We start from the raw sequence: 17,141 nt of genomic DNA on the forward strand, positions 1-17,141 counted from the left end.
CATGTTCACACTATACGGACTTCGTACACAGGAGTGTGCTCCTTACGCAGAAACTGCTCCAACAGAGTTATGAGTAGGAAAGATTATTAAAAATGACACTCCGTAAATTTTATGAACACCACCACGAATTGGTTGATCTATACGATGTGTCTGTGTCTAAACTAACTAACGACATTTTTACCACGTCTTAGATTGTGGTTTAACATCTATGTCGTCTGTCTGCTAAGTACCGAACGTGACCTATTTCCGAATAGGACTGTTTTGCCGAGTGTGAATTTGCATTGCTATACGTGTCTAGGTATTTATACATCTAACATTCATGTATTTAGTTATGATGTTTCTATTGTGGGTTCGGTTCGATATTGTGTTATGTCTTATCGTTTGTGGTTTGAACTCTGGATTTTCGGTACATTTCGCATATGTCTTATTTGTCAGTTTAGCATAACAAACAAATATGTCAACAAATAAAAACAAAAAGGCATATAGACAAAGTACATAGCAAAAACGAAAGACAAGATTACAAAAATTTACCATAGCACAATAACACAATGACGAGATGTATAAGTACCGAGCCACGTCAAATGGATATTACCAAAAATAGACTAAACAGTAAAAGTAATAATTTACAAAGACAAATAAAAGAATACTATAACACGTTATTAAGATGATAAACAACGTCAGTACCTAGAATCTATACTTCAAGACCATTGTGTATTATTTGTGAAGTTGATACGGAATATTTATCAACAAGGTCTTGGTATCTCCCGATGAACTTTTTTAGAAAAAGGACGAGACGTTCTTTGACAAAGTCTGAGTAGCAGCTGCAAGCTCTTGAATACCGAATGAGTTGGGAAATGTATATCCCATATCCAGATGAATTTGGTATATTGCTACTAGGGCGGGGGAAATTGATAATTTCAAAATTAAAATCGTCTCATTTGCCATAGATTCTGGTACTGAGATGACCGCGTATGTCAAATTCGAGGTATACGTCTGAGGCAGAGGAAGCCGTGTCTGTTGTTTCTTTAATTTCTAGTTTTGGAGGATATATAAATGGAACCCAATCAGAAAAGTTTGGATTGTTGATGGACTTAAATTTAATGTTGACCGATACAAACTGTCTTGAAACAGAAGTTCCTTCATAACATAGGTTCCAAGTGGAAGAAATATTCTGTAATATTATTTCCACTACAGTTTTTGTTCCTGTCTAAATGCAACTTATATAATCATTGTTCCAACAGGAACAGATAATATGGCATTGTTTACATCAAATCTACGAATCACTGCGAATCTTTTATCACATCATACAAGGCAATTAACAGTAAATGTGCTTTAATCAATACATTCGGGTTGTCATTTTGGAATTAAAAATTCATGGCAATATTGAATAGTCTTAGTTAAATTTATTCACTTCTTTTTAAGACTCATGTAGTTGGTTTGCTGTTCTAATGGCACATACCCAAAACAACTGGCCATAGACTGTGCAACATTTCTTATTGTATAACTTACTATTAAGACATATGGTTTAGATATTCCAAAAGGGGTTTGAGCGGGTGTGTGGGGACATAAAAACTCGTTTAAACACTCAACATTTTGTACATGTATCAAGTGAGGCTATTTAGACTTTGTGTTGTTCGTTGTTGTCGATCCTTGTCTTTTTTTTTAACTTTTCTTTACGGATTGTTATTTATCCTTGTCTTTAAATGAACTTTTTTAACGGATTGTTGTTGATCCTTGTTTTTCTATGAACTTTTTTTAAACAGATTGGTGTTGATCCTTGACTTTGAATGATTTTTTTTTTACGGATTATTGTTGATCCTTGTCTTTGTATGATCATTTTTAACAGATTGTTGTTAGTCCTTCTCTTTGTATGAACATTTTTAACGGATTGTTGTTGGTCCTTTTTTTGCGTGAACCTTTTTTTACGGAAAAGTCGGATTTTGGTGATTGGTGTGATCTTTTATATCTTTTTCAATATAATGGAATTCTATGCGACTGTCATACAAGTAAGAGGTTAAGCTAGCTATAAATTCAGGTGTTAATCCACCATTTTCAACACAAGGAAATGCCTGTACCAAGTAAGGAGACAGTTGTTTTTCATTCGTTTGATGTGTTTGAGCTTTTGATTTGCCATAGGACTTTCCGTATTGAATTTTCTTTGGAGTTCGATATTGTTGTTATTTTTGTTTGTATTCCCGGGGTTACAAATCTCCATTCATTCATACAAAAGACGAAGTAAAAATGCTAAGATTAAGTGGAAACTAAGTCGATAGGAGTTCAAATTGCACAAAAATAAATATTATGATTACTGAATGACACCTGATAGAATTTAAACCAACGTATGATTATACAGGTATTTTTAAATCAGTTCGTAAAAAGATCGATCAGAATGTCAAAATTTAGGACCATAGTTTGGAAGCATTTCAAGACAATATTTAAATATAGTGCATTAGGTGGACTGTGAAAAAATACCTTGAATGGAACTATTTCTATACAATGTTTAAACATAGTGCATTAGGTGGATTGTGACGGAAAACACTATTAAAGACACTGGATATAGATACAAATTCACATTATTGGTAATAGTATGTTGTCGTATTTGAAGGAATAAATTCACAGAGGTAAGAAATTTTAGTATGTGGGATTGATTTTCATACCTGCAATGTATGTATACGTAATTAAATTCTATACTGAATCCTGTCTGTAGATTTGGCTATTGTTAGGTTTACACAATATACAAATTGCTAAAGAGTTTCAACATTTAGACAGGCTCCTGATTTGTGCAATGTTCACAGTGGTGAGTTAAACTTATGAATGCAATGCCATATTTGATTACTAGAATTTGATAAAATACATGGGCACATCCCAACAGAAAATTGATATCACAAAATTCATTAGCTTTTTAACAGAAACTCAACCGGTGGCCCAAAATTAATTCAAGGTAGTTTCGACATTCGTCTGGTGAATTAACGGACAAAAACGGAATATCTTATTATTTATAGATATAGAAGATAAAATAAATCAATACTGAAGGAATGATATAACAAATGTCAAAAACACTATACTGACTGAAAAATAAATATCTAGGATAGCTGTACATTACACAGCACGCCATTTACAATAATTCACAGCGAGTACAGGTTGTTTGGTGGAAACGTATGTAGGGCTTACTCGTTTAGTGGACATTTACATCCGATGTCCAGTCCTTTTCATGTAGCTTTTTTGCGTGCGTGACGGGCACATGTGTTTTAAAGTACATTAAAATTTCAAACAGTACCTTCTTATTACTGAAATTTTGCTCGTCTTCTTTTTGATATTTTATTTTACTTTATTCTAAGGGATAAGGTCTCACTCACACTTAAAGGTAGATACCAAGGAGGCAATTAAAACCTATATATATACATTATTTCAACCCCAAACACTACTTAATATAAGTAATAAAATACTTAAAACAAAACGAAAAACAGAGCAAAAGAGTAAACATTTTTTTTTTAATATCCTAGTCTATCAATTTTTTTTTTTTTTAAAGTTGAGTATATTATTGTCCTGTGTGGAAAAAAAACTGATTTCATATTTGCTAGCGGGTACCTTGATGGCCAGCCAGTTGATAAAGTTTTTGTGAATTTACCACCCACCTTCCTTATAAATCAGTTCAGCCTATCCCAAATAAGGAAGATATTCTATTTTCGGTCCTGGCTTTTGCAAAAAATGACAGTGTGCTTTTTCTACTGGTATTTGACAGTTTGTCAATTAAACGCTGGTTAACGTCGTTCCAGTTTGTCAACCAATAACATTCACCGTATGAATTTGTGCGAACGTGCAGAACAAAACATTTAAATAAAAATGAAAAAATTTTTTTTTGAAAACCCTATTTTTATTTATTCGCAACTATTGCAGACTTTTTGCAGTTTAAAGTTTGACTTAGTGTATATTGTTGGAGCTTGTATGTTGAACTCTGGATGTCTTCTAGTTTTGACGTGTCGTTGGTTTACTGTCTTGACGTAAACCCGAAATATTTATCAACTCATATAACTCTCGCTTGCATTTTACCTAATTGGTGCTATACAAACATTCGTTTTTGTGTTGTATTCTGTTTTAATAGCCCTTTACTTCAGCTTTGTTTAAAGTAAATATTAGTCGATTCGTGAGAACAATTCGTTTATACTTACCGATTTAAGTTATATATTTTAACAAAAAAAAAATAACTGAGGGCCTGGATGGGTGGTCCTCAATTTCTGTATTTTTTATATTGTTAGGGCACTTTTCTTTGTCTTTAAAAAATAACGCTTATTTTGTAAAATTCTCTTATTTTGTCTTAATTAGATGATTTCTATATTTTGTACATCGTTCGTTTTTGTTATCAGCATAGTATTACGTAATTTTTTACAATCATAATCAAATGATACAGCAGAACGCGGAGACATTTCAGCGTGTACACACTTGTCTTTTCAATATGCGGCAAAAATATACTTATCTTTTGAAATCAGTCTGATATGTATCGTAAACCCTTTTATGAAAAAAAATGTTTGTTAGACAAGATGTATTTGCATTTTCATTTTAAAGGGATTCGTTGCATATTTAGGGGAGATAACTGTCGTTCAATGTACCAGCATTACCTTTTTGTTTATGATGAAGTCGTAATAACGAAATCTAATTACTAGACCAAAATTTTAAAATAAGAAATATTGCTCATCAGTTAAGTTACAAAAGAAATATCAGACAATCATAGAACTGTTGCCATGAGGGACTTGCAAATTCGTCATGCATCACACACTATTCTCCATGCACCATGCATCATTACATCATACACGCCATATATTATGCACTATTGCATCATACATAATTACATCATACTCAATTAAGGTTACACCATTCAAGTACTGTATATGTAAACCAATGAAGTTTTCAGATGTGATTTATTTTTTCACAATTACCATGGCATAACTATAAAACCTATTTGGCTATTTTTGCAGAAAAACCAGTACTTTTTTAATCATTTCCACGAAATATTAGTTTCAAAACAGTCGAAATTAATTTGTGTTGTACGGTTACTCTTTTATAGACCTTCTAATTCATATTCAGGCTACGACTATTACATAAAGAGTAATGACATTTTTGTTTTTGATACGATCTTTATCAGCAAGAATACTAAGCTAGCCCATTAAGGCGACTCGTGATATTCGTGCTGAACAAGTCCAAATCAAACATAAAATGCCATTATTCTATCGGCAGTTTAGCTGAACAAGATGTTTCTTTGGGTACATCTGAAATAACACGAAGTAGTTAAAAAACACTATGTGATAGTTGTTTGGTTGTATGAATGACATGGCAAAATAAAATTGAGAATGGAAATGGGGAATATGTCAAAGAGACAACAACCCGACCAAAAAGCAGACAACAGTCGAAGGCCACCAATGGGTCTTCAACGCAGCGAGAAAATCCCGCACCCGGAGGTGCTCCTCAGCTGGCCCCTAAATAAAATTGTGTACTAGTTCAGTGAAAATGGACGTCACACTAAACTCCAAAACATATAAATGAACTAAAATTAAAAAAACATACAAGACTAACAAAGGCCAGATGTTCCTGACTTGGGACAGGCGCAAAAAATGCGGCTGGGTTATACATGTTTTGTGAGATCTCAACCCTCCCCTTATACCTCTAGCCAATGTAGAATAAAGAACACATAGCAATACGCACAGTAAAACTCAGTTCAAAAGAAGTCCGAGTCCGATGTCAGAATAGGTAACAAAAGAAAGTAAGCAAAATGACAATGATACATAAATGAACTAAGGACTACTAGCAGTTACTGACATGCACTTTACTGGGACATCGGATTGGATGAACATGGACAACATGACGTTACTGGCTTACTGCATTGTTATGTGACGTTATATGGCCTAATATTTTCAACAATCACGTTCTGTTGGAGATTTAAAAATAATAGGCAAAAAGATCAAAGGAAAATTTACAAATTGCCGATAAACTGTACATGACACATTCTTTGTATCCTTTCCAGAATGTTTACTTAATATCAAAACTCGAGAGAACATTGAAAAAAGAGAAATGACGTCTCCGTCTACTACTCAAGAGGTTGTCGTCCATGTAAATGGAAACGTCAATGAAAAGTCCAATGGAATATCAAATGGAGTGCATTTCAACGAAACACGTACTGAAGTGACAGCGGTGACGGACAAGAAACCAACACTAGGAATTTTTGGATTGGTTAGTTTTTATTGTTGAATAAACACGATTACTCACATCACAATTTGATTTTAATGTAACAAAATAAAAACAATTATGAAATTTATTAAAAACCCAAAGAATTGACAATTTCTCAAATCTTTTAAAATTAATTTTTTTATGTGTTGTGTGAAAGTAATCCATATAAAAAAAAATTGAAAGCTGATTTGATCAATAATAGGTTTTTAATAATTTAATTTAGATAGGAGTACGTAAACAGTTGTTTGTTTCCTTTCTTTTTTCAGTTTAAATATGCTGGCAAGATAGATATTGTGATATTATTACTGGGAACATTATTTGCCATGGGACTAGGAACATGTATGCCACTGAACCTTCTAGTATATGGCAAGGTAGCCAATGCCTTGATTCAGTACACAAATTATATAAATCTGCAAGCAGTACAAAAGTAAGTTGAACAAATAGAGGCTGATTTAATGTCTCGCAGTCAGTTATCTCTGGTAAAATATCTTCAGGATAAGGCTGAATTAGCACTTAATGATGTCTACGCTATTCCACGGTTGCCATCAAAACAGATACAATTTCTTGAATCCGTAACAGGTACGTAAATGGGCGATCCTGGACTTTTGAAAATTTGCATGCAACTGGAATTTGTGAAAATACAAATCTTAAACATTATACAAGTTAGTTCTTTTCCTCGTCGAAACAAAGCGAAGTAAATAGGTTTTATTACCGTCAAAGTACTTCTTCTGCAAAAGATTTATGTAGAAAAGTTTGAAATTCTGATGGCATTCATTGAGATTCATAATAAGTTATTTCAAGTATTCCAGTATGACTTCCACCTCGGTGTGGACGTTTTATCATTTTTTAAGTATTATGAACTGTTTACTTAGAGAGGGAAAAATTAATTACGAGTTATGAATTAACCTAATTATTGTATATGAAGGCAACCGGTGCTTTGCTTTTGCGACAATTAGCATTTCATTTGCGCCAAAATAATCTTTCATTTGCGCCACAAACGATATTTCATTTGCGCCAAAATAAAACATTTCAATTGCGCCAATAATACAGGTAAATACAGGTAAATAGTATAAAAAAAAAGTTTTATTCAAAAGAGACTTTTAATAATAACTTTAAAACACAGTTTTTGATTGCATTATAAAACATATTCCTAAGAAATCAGTCATCGTAACCATAATGGAAGCACTATACACTGATACGTTCCAAATAAGAGACTTTTCATAATAATGTAAAAACACAGTTCTGTTATAAATTAACGTGATCATAAAACCTAAAAGAAAGCACTATACACTGGAGTAAAACTTAAAAGTTTGTTCTGACACAAGACGTGTAAGCAACGGCTCGGATGTACTCATATACATTTGATAACCTATATGTGTGGTCATAAAAAGTTACAGACTAATTTCCTATATATAAAAATAAGGATATGTGGTATTATTGCCAACGAGACAACTATCCACCAAAGTTCAAATGAAGTAGATGAAAGCAATTATAGGCAACAGTACAAAATAAGCATGAACTTACTTATCCAGGAGGAATACTCTAAACAAAATATGATTCACGATGTAGCAAAGAATATTTTAAACTTTTCCGTTATAAGCTCCCTGTAAAATGGCGCAAATGCAGTTTTATTTTTTTTGGCGCAAATGAAATACAACCTTGTGGCGCAAATGAAAGATTGGATTTTGTAAACATTGGCGCAAATGCAATGCGCCCAAGCCAACATGTTCTTTTTAAACGGCCATGGCTAATTTTACATCAAAGGATGATGAATTCCATCCTTCATGTTTGTTGTTCCAAACTTGTCATTAGTTTGGATACGGTCAGTTATGTATGCATCCAGATATTTTATTTTTAATATAATGGATTTTGTGGATGTACAAAAAAAGGAGGAAAAAGGAGTACAAACATTACCGATATGTTTAACACATTTGATTTAGATTTGGTTCGAAACATTCTGTTTACATTTGTCCACTGTCTATTGAATTAATTTCTTTATTTATCCAGTAAGACCAGTATGACTTATCAGAGAATAGCTGCACTAGAGGAATATTCTGATGTTTATAGCATAGCAAAGGATTATGCTTTTTGGTTCAGCATGATCGGAGTCGGTGCAATCATAACCGGATTTTTGGCCGTAACTTTATGGACACTGGCAGCTGAAAGGCAGATAAAAACAATTAGACAATTATTTTTTAAGTCAGTGATGAGACAAGAGATTGGTTGGTTTGATACTCACGAAAGTGGAGAATTGTCAACAAGATTTTCAGAGTAAGTTTTATTAAAATATGTTTATTATTTTGTTTAAAATGAGAAAAATGACAAAATGCATAGTTCCATATGAGATCATGCCAGAATTTTTAAGACTAAATATTCTATGCTTAAAATACTGACTGAAGTTGCGTTTTGCAAGTTCAAATTGAAAGGGATTTTACTTATACAAACAAGGAGATGTGCATGATTGACAATGAGACAAATATCCGCATAAAAGACAACGCAGAGTACAAAGCAGTGAACAAGTACAAGTCACCACACGACCTTTTACAATGAACAAACCCCATATCGTGTCGTAAGCTATAAAAGGCCCATTCAAAACAAAAATTTACCTACAGATCAATATTCCAAATCTGTTTCTGTGATTCCTAGAGTTCCTTTTTAAAGGATCATTTATTCAAAAAGACGTATCTATATGTTCAAAAGACATTTTGGGGAAAATAATTGGTGCATATAGTTATATTTGAGAAATAATAAGAAACTACAGAGTTATAAAACATGATGATAAATACGATCAAATACAAATTATGTTCCATTGCAGGGGCGGATCCAGGATTTTGGAAAGGGGGGGCGTAGTATGTTATATTTGCCGAGCGGAGCGAGGCGAAAATTTTTTTGGACCTTTTTTTTTTGGCTACAAAACATAAGATAAGTGTAAAATGCACATTTTTAGTGACGGTTCCTAACGTGGGGTATGTATATTTTATAGTTAAAGTGCCGGTAAGCTTGGGTTGGACATTTTTGATGCCGCATTCTCCCCATTAGTTGTCTATTATAAAATGATTGAATGGATCTAAAGCTATGTACTAATATATTTGATGTGGGATTTGTCAGTAAAAAATGGACATGGAAAATTCTCGTTTGTTGTATGGCAAGTTAGCATAACCTTACAGATTACTTGTTGTAAACATGATATACGGCTATTCAATGAAGTTTATAATACGACCGACACGAACAAAGACAAACAAGCAATTTTTATCCAGATGTTTGGTTGAAATGTTTCACTCAACAAGGGAAGTGAGGGGTTCCAAATCAACCAACGGCTACGAATGAGTCTGAAAATCAAATGACAACGAAGTTGTGAATGACGGTCGACAAATGGAGACATAAAGGCCACACCCAGCAGGCAGGTTGCAGTTGGGCCTTGAAAAAAGTATTCAGTATATCAGTTCGGCGAAACAGACATTCCGGTCAGATATGGGATTTACATGCAACCCCCCCCCAAATAAAAAATTACGCCCGTTTTTTATTCACCATGTTCATTTAATGCTGAATAATTCTGTTGGATTTTTTTTTCTTATAGCAAAAAAGGGGACACGATAATTGTTTTCATTACAGATACGGATAGAATTTTTGTTTAAGGCAAAAATCAGGGTAAGAATTTTTTCTCTAAAATATCTCAGACTGCCTTATCAAATCAAATGGTCCGTATCTTAGACTTTAAATATATCTAGAGCTTACTGACTGGGGATCATTATTCAGCAATGTTATTAATTGGCTGGGGCGTGTGGGGTTAAACATATTTTCGTAGGTAAATAATTTTTGCCGTGGAACTTTTTTTTCACGAGAGTGTAATAGAGTATTACTTTCTGTTGAGTGGAAATATGAAATAGAAGTCAATACGTTCTTGCTCAATCTTTTGTCGCTTTGAAGGCGTCGTGCTTGTCATCCTCCGCCTAAGCAATGTGTTACTGTAATTTTAATTTCAAAATGACTGAGTGAGGTTTCAAAAGTACAGATCAACTCCACCTTAGCGAAACATATGACTGACATAATCAATAATATATTACAGTAAATACGAGCGAAAAATATCTTTATAAGTAAAGAATTGTCGCATAAAAATTAAATACACGACCGGGAAATGGCAAAGTTCACGAAGTCTAGTCTGATTCATCATTTTACAAAAAAAAAAAAAAAAAAAAAAGTTCCAGCAAAGGGGGGGGCGTACGCCCTCTACGCCCCCCTCTGGATCCGCCACTGCATTGGAAGATGTTTGATATTGAGAGCTGGTCCGGTTAACTCCTAAATGATAGTAGTGAATACGAAGTAGCTACACTTATTAGGGATATCAGTTTTTATTTTTCTATAACACAGATATAAATATAATCTGTGTGTTATATAAAAAAGACATACACGGGTTTTTTTTTATTCAGCGCCGCAAAGGAGACAATATAGCCACTATGATCGAGTTATTTATGGTGTCATCTAACTATTAATTTTGTATGTATAATATTGTAGATGTTTTCTATAACTTAGGACCGAGTCCCCATTATCACTTTATTTGTGATGTTATTTTGATAATGTTTTATACTGTGGAGCCATCCATGTAAATTGAGATGGTATAGGAGACAGAGTTGCAGCAATTATCCGTATCATATAAATTTTTTATAACAGAAATAATCATGTAATCATAGGTAGTAAGGCTACAAAAGGCCCTTATTATCCAATATTATTGTTTTATTTTTCTATATAAAAGATATGCATGTAGGAATATATGGTATGAGATACAAAGTGGTCACAGTGACCTAGTTAACCATGGGTTTGTTCGACTATTGTTGTAATTTACATAGATCGCATGTAATCCTAGTGGCCAAAAATGACCTTAGTTATCTATGGGCTTATTCTTCTATAGTAATTTTACATAGCTATGCATGTAATCACGGATTGTATGGGAGACAGAATCGCCGCAATGATCTACTTATCCACCATGTTTATTCTTCTATTGTTTAATTTACCTAGATGGTATATGGAAGACTGGGTCAGTGACCACAATTATCCAGTGATTATGGCTTTTTTCTATTGTTTTATTTTTCTATTGAAATTTTGGAGACAAAGTGACCACTATGACCTATTTATTCATGTCTTTTTTTGTGTTGTTTTTACTTTACAGATGTATGCATGCTTTTCTTGATTGCATAGAAGACAAAGTGACCACCATGACCTAATTAATCATGGTTTTATTTTGTGTTGTTTTATATTAAAAGAGATATGCATGTAATCCTGCATGGTATGGGAGAAAAAGTGGCCACTATGACCTAGTTATTCGAGCTTTTATTTTTGTGTTGTGTTACATTACAGAGATATGCATGTAATCCTTGATGGTATGGGAGACAAAGTGGCCACAATGATTCAGTGGATGACTACATTCATTGCTGCCTTTATCATTGCCTTCATAAGTGGATGGAAATTATCATTGGCTTCTGTAGCTTTTTGTCCTGTACTTGTTGTGGTTGGAGCATTTATGACAAGGGTAAAATTCAGTATTTTTAAACATTGACTTGTATTAAATCAAGCAACAACACTTGTTTCTACAATGTTGGTTTTCTATGAATAAACTTATCGACAACAACTTCAATCCTAAAAAAATAACACTGTTAATTGTTATATATATAAATAAACGAAAAATTAATGTCAAGAATACTTTCATGCAAATGGTTAATGGCATACAATACTTTTTAAAGATATGAATTACCATTCATTTTTTTCATATTAAAATGAAACACACATTTGTTAAGGCTAAGATAATCACAAGGACTACAAAACACTGCAATTCGACTTGTATATACATGCATAATCTTAGTTTTGAAGTCATAGATTCCAACTAATATTTCGAAAAATATAATCACATTTTAGTGGTTACAAACCATATCACGGAAAGAAGCCCAGAGTTATGCCAGTGCTGGTGCTGTAGCTGAGGAAGTATTTCTGTCAATAAGAACTGTCATGGCTTTCAATGGGCAGACAAAAGAATGTGAAAGGTTTGTTATTCAGGCTAATTTTGTTAAATATAATCACATTTAAGTGGTTACTAACTATATCAAGGAGAGATGCCCAGAGTTATGCAATTGTTGGTGCTTTCGCTAATCAAAAAGTATTGCTCTCAATAAAAACTGTCATGGATTTCAATGGATATACTAAAACATGTGAAAAGTTTGTTATTCAGGCTAGAAAGACCTGTTGTCTATATTTGTTAATATAATTCATATGTTTAGATTCTTATTCTAAAAACAGAACAATGCAAATTGTTTAATTTTCGTGGTGTTACGAAGGACATTCTACCATTATGGCTTTTCATCAACAAACACATTTCGAAACTACTTGAATAATATTCTTAAGATAAATTGTAAATGGTGCAGATCAATGTAACAAGGAGATTAAACATATTGCAGTTTTCAGAAAACAAATTTAAAAGATGACATATTTATAATATATATGTTACTAGATGAAAAATGTGAGAAGAAAGATAAGCTATTTAGTCCAGCCTTTTACGTTAATATAAGGCAGGTGCTACCTGAAGAGCTTTGAAGGTTATATGATTATAACTTGTCAATTTTGCATGTTTGTTTTACTTTCATTATACTTTCCGGTAATCAGACAAACACATTTGCTTGAAATCGGGGTCTCATTTATGATATATCATAAGAATTCCCCAAACATACGAAAACCGGAAAGTTGTGCGGCCATGTTGTAGAGAGTTTTGTACCATAGTGAAATAGATCCAAATCGACCCCTTTCCCATTTAAGCTCCATACAACCTTCATTTTAACTCTTGCTTACAAATTATTTGTATTTGTTTGGCTTTCATGTTGTAAATTTACACTGCTAAATACTCATAATAAAATATTGTTTCATTGTTACAAAACGGCAAAGATTGAAAGCCACTGCAAAATGTTGATCTTTTAGATACAACGAAAACCTGAAAGATGCTAACAGTCAAGCGATACGGAAAGGAATCGTAACAGGTCTTGGACAGTCCGTGTTTTGGTTCTTTGTATATTCAGCATTTGCCGTTGCATTTTGGTATGGTATCTATTTAATACGGAGTGGTGAGGCTGGATTTGAAGCAGGAGAAACACTAACTGTAAGTAATCTCTCTTGCAAGTATTATTATTGTTCTTTAAATGGAATGCATTATTTTGCAAACATTCCAATACTGATGGAAAGTATAAACTGAAAGTATGATCTACTTCGTTAGAAAGATAAAGATAGTATCTTTCTACTGAAGTAGAATCAATGTCGATGTTCGAAGTTGATTATTTGATTAATTCTGTCTGCCTTTTATTTCCACACTATGAAACTAATGTAAAAGTATGTTCCAAATATACCACAAGACTAACAATCCTCAACTTGCAACCCCTCTCCGTAGACAAAAAGAGGACTACTGGATTCGACAATTGGGAACTGCGACACCATATGGTTGCAATGACAAAATTAATGATATAGGTATTCTATCTAGTCCTTCCTGTAGCTCGGTGAATGTGATGAATATTTTCAACTCAACTCCTCGACGTAGACGCAGTCATGGTCATCGTCATTATACATCACCTACTTTGCATGATGTCTCTATTAATGACTTGCTGCCATTTATTCAAAAGCCGTTAGGTATTCATCACATTTGTACGAAACTTTATTCATTACCCCTTTCAAAACTTCATTCTCTGTTCAATTTATGTTTGGAAACCACTGTTACAAACCCTCATTCAAACCAATACAAACTTACAGCTATCATTTCAGATATTGCAAGTCACAGACTTTTCAAACCAGTTCGCATCAGAAAAGATGAAAAAGAGAAAAGATCTTTTCTTAAACTTGCCTTTGCCGACAATGGTCTCGATGGCGTCAATTTAGGCAATATCCTTCATCATAAATTAGTTCAGTCGAAAATACCTCCTTATTTTAAAGATCAGTCTGTACCAATAATTTCTTATACCTATACCAAACCAATTGCAACTAAAATTTTCAATTACAAACACGTTTTGCAGGATCTCAACATTGACGACTTCAAGTCTAAACCTCCTGATTGCACCTGTGCTAGTTCCCAATTCACATATAATCCGGCTGGCCACGTTATTACCGGAGACCTCAACATTGTCAATTACACTTCCCTGCGAAATTTGTTATCCAAAGGTCCGAAATATCGTGAGCCTAAATCCATCAATTGGAAATACAACTTCAAAATACTGATGGATTTAGTCGAGGATTATGCCAGGCAATGAGCTAAACGCGAGAAAGAAGACGTAGATACTCTTTCCGAATGGATTAAGGCTGTGAGGTCGTTGATACAAATCCGAATTAAGAAACTAAATGGGTCTATCATTACCCACGCTACGTCAATTTTTAAAGACCCAAATGTTTCAAAACACTTGTCCTACCTCCATGACAAATATGTTGTTGTCCCCGCAGATAAAGCCCCAAATAACATCGTTTTTGTGTGTAAATATCATTACATAAACTGCTTGATAAATGAATTAGGTATTGACAATTCATTTGGAAACTCAGCATATACCCTCACGACACTTACCAAAGAGGAAATCCTGGATAATCATAGGTCTGTTCTATGTTCCTTTGGAATTTCAACCAAAGATGAAGAACTGGATCTTCCATCACTTTATTGGATACCTAAACTACATAAGTGTCCTTAACAACAACGGTATATTGCTGGGTCTTCCAAGTGCTCCACGAAACTTCTTTCTAAATTATTAACATCTATTTTATCAGCAATCAAAGCCGGGCTCCAAAGTTATTGTGAAACTGCCTATTCTAGAGGTGGCATGAATCAGATGCGGATACTAAAAAATTCCAAAGATCTTTTAGAGTACATACAATCTAAGACTCTCATATCTTGCAATAGTATTAAAACATTTGACTTTTCTACACTTTACACAAGTATTCCCCATTCCAAACTAAAAGACAAATTGAAAGAGTTGGTATAACTAAGTTTCATTAAAAAGAATGGCGAACGTAGATACAAGTATCTTGTCTTGGGGAGGGATAAATCCTACTTTGTAAAGAATCATTCTGATTCAAACAAAAAATTCTCTGAAACTGACATTATCAAGATGCTTGATTTCTTGATTGACAACATATTTGTTACGTTTGGTGGACGTGTTTTTCAACAGACGGTCGGAATTCCAATGGGAACCAATTGTGCCCTCTTCTTGCCGACTTGTTTCTTTATTATTATGAGGCTGACTTCATACAGGAACTTCTAAGGAAGAAAGATAAGAAGTTATCACTAAATAATACAAAATTTGGTGACTATGTTGAACGAATCTATCCCATCGAACTAGAGATAAAGGATACTACAGATACAGTTAAGTCTGCCTCATATCTTGACTTACATCAAGAAATTGACAATGAGGGTCGGATGAAAACAAAACTTTACGACAAAAGAGATGATTTCAGCTTTCCTATTGTGAACTTTCCGTTTCTATGTAGCAGCATTCCAGCAGCGCCTGCATACGAAGTATATATCTCCCAATTGATACGATATTCCCGGGCTTGTATTTCCTATCATGATTTCCTTAACGAATGTGACCTACCGAAATAGACTACTTACCAGATTTGTAATAACATAAGCAACACGACGGGTGCCACATGTGGAGCAGGATCTGCTTACCCTTCCGGAGCACCTGAGATCACCCCCAGTTTTGGTGGGGTTCGTGTTGCTTAGTCTTTAGTTTTCTATGTTGTGTCATCTGTACTATTATTTGTCTGTTTGTCTTTTTATTTTTGGCCATGGCGTTGTCAGTTTGTTTTCGATCTATGAGTTTGACTGTCCCTCTTGTATCTTTCGTCCCTCTTTTCCAAATTGTAAATCCCGAAAGACGATTTTTTTACATTAAGTAGACTAGTTAGAATACAAAACGACTATGTAATGTCTAGTACGTTGTGATGTTTACGTTTTATCATTCCGATTTAGATATTTTGTAGTTTCATGTTTATCCATATCTTAAAATTACTTCTGAATCGTTTTTCATAAACACATTTCTGGAGAAGTCAATTTTAGGCTATGGGGTACATTATGTGTACTTATGCATGTGTTATAACATCATAAAACACTTGTTAATCGGAACTCTTAATTACATTTCTGGTAGAAATGTTTTATTGTCTGAAAATAATTAGAGTTATATATTTCTATTCCTTTAATGACGGTTATTTTGTCATCATTGAACAAGAACACTTTGAAAACTTATTTTTTTTTTCTAATTCACAAGAGTTTCTATACCTAGCACCAGGAGAAGAACCAAACTGATAGTTCAGTTTTTTTTTATTATTAAATTAACCTAATTGAAGTCTGGCGTTGAATAAAAGCGGATTGCATAAGAAAGATTTGTTTTGGGCTACATGTCATTCCATCATCACCATATAATATATTCTATACAGAAATCCCAACACTGAAGCTTTTGATTGTCAAGGTACTTAAACACATAAACTTAGATTTAACGTCATTTCAACATGGTTTGTCAGCTTGATTGTTTTAGCCTGTGGTTAAAATGATAACATTAACGGTACCAATTTTACAGCACTCTGTGCACTTTTCGGCCATTAAATGTTTGAAAGTCCAAAACCTATCACAAACTTTGAAGAGATGATTAAAACGAAAAACAGCCAAAAGTAAAGCAAAACTCGGTCAGAGCTTTGCAAGGAGGGAGATACATTCCTTTTGAAACAAATATAATTTAACAGCAAATATCCGTATGTCCGTAAAGCAATTGTCTACAACAGCAGGCCAAAAATGGTCACAATGACCAAACGAAAAATAATGAACATACAACTAAACCGACACTACACAGAAAACTATAGATTGAACAATACGTAAACCCCATTAAGAACCGTGGATGAACCCAAGTGCTACAGAAGGAGAA

The 17,141-nt window shown here is 33.6% G+C and overlaps 1 protein-coding gene across 1 annotated transcript in view; it reads left to right on the forward strand.

Moving 5' to 3' along the window:
- Positions 1-2,477: 2,477 nt before the first annotated feature.
- The window catches only part of LOC127728509 (ATP-dependent translocase ABCB1-like), a 46,100-nt gene continuing 31,436 nt past the window's right edge, over positions 2,478-17,141 (forward strand). Inside the window, exons 1-7 of the mRNA XM_052235895.1 lie at positions 2,478-2,621; positions 6,017-6,222; positions 6,486-6,646; positions 8,227-8,490; positions 11,572-11,743; positions 12,127-12,251; positions 13,177-13,354. Of these exons, the coding sequence (XP_052091855.1) occupies positions 6,064-6,222; positions 6,486-6,646; positions 8,227-8,490; positions 11,572-11,743; positions 12,127-12,251; positions 13,177-13,354 (1,059 nt within the window). The 5' untranslated portion in view covers positions 2,478-2,621; positions 6,017-6,063. The remainder of the gene's footprint in view (positions 2,622-6,016; positions 6,223-6,485; positions 6,647-8,226; positions 8,491-11,571; positions 11,744-12,126; positions 12,252-13,176; positions 13,355-17,141) is intronic.

The sequence above is a fragment of the Mytilus californianus genome, unplaced genomic scaffold (genome assembly GCF_021869535.1).
Source record: "Mytilus californianus isolate M0D057914Y unplaced genomic scaffold, xbMytCali1.0.p SCAF_2, whole genome shotgun sequence".
In the NCBI taxonomy this organism is placed as follows: Eukaryota; Metazoa; Mollusca; class Bivalvia; order Mytilida; family Mytilidae; genus Mytilus; species Mytilus californianus.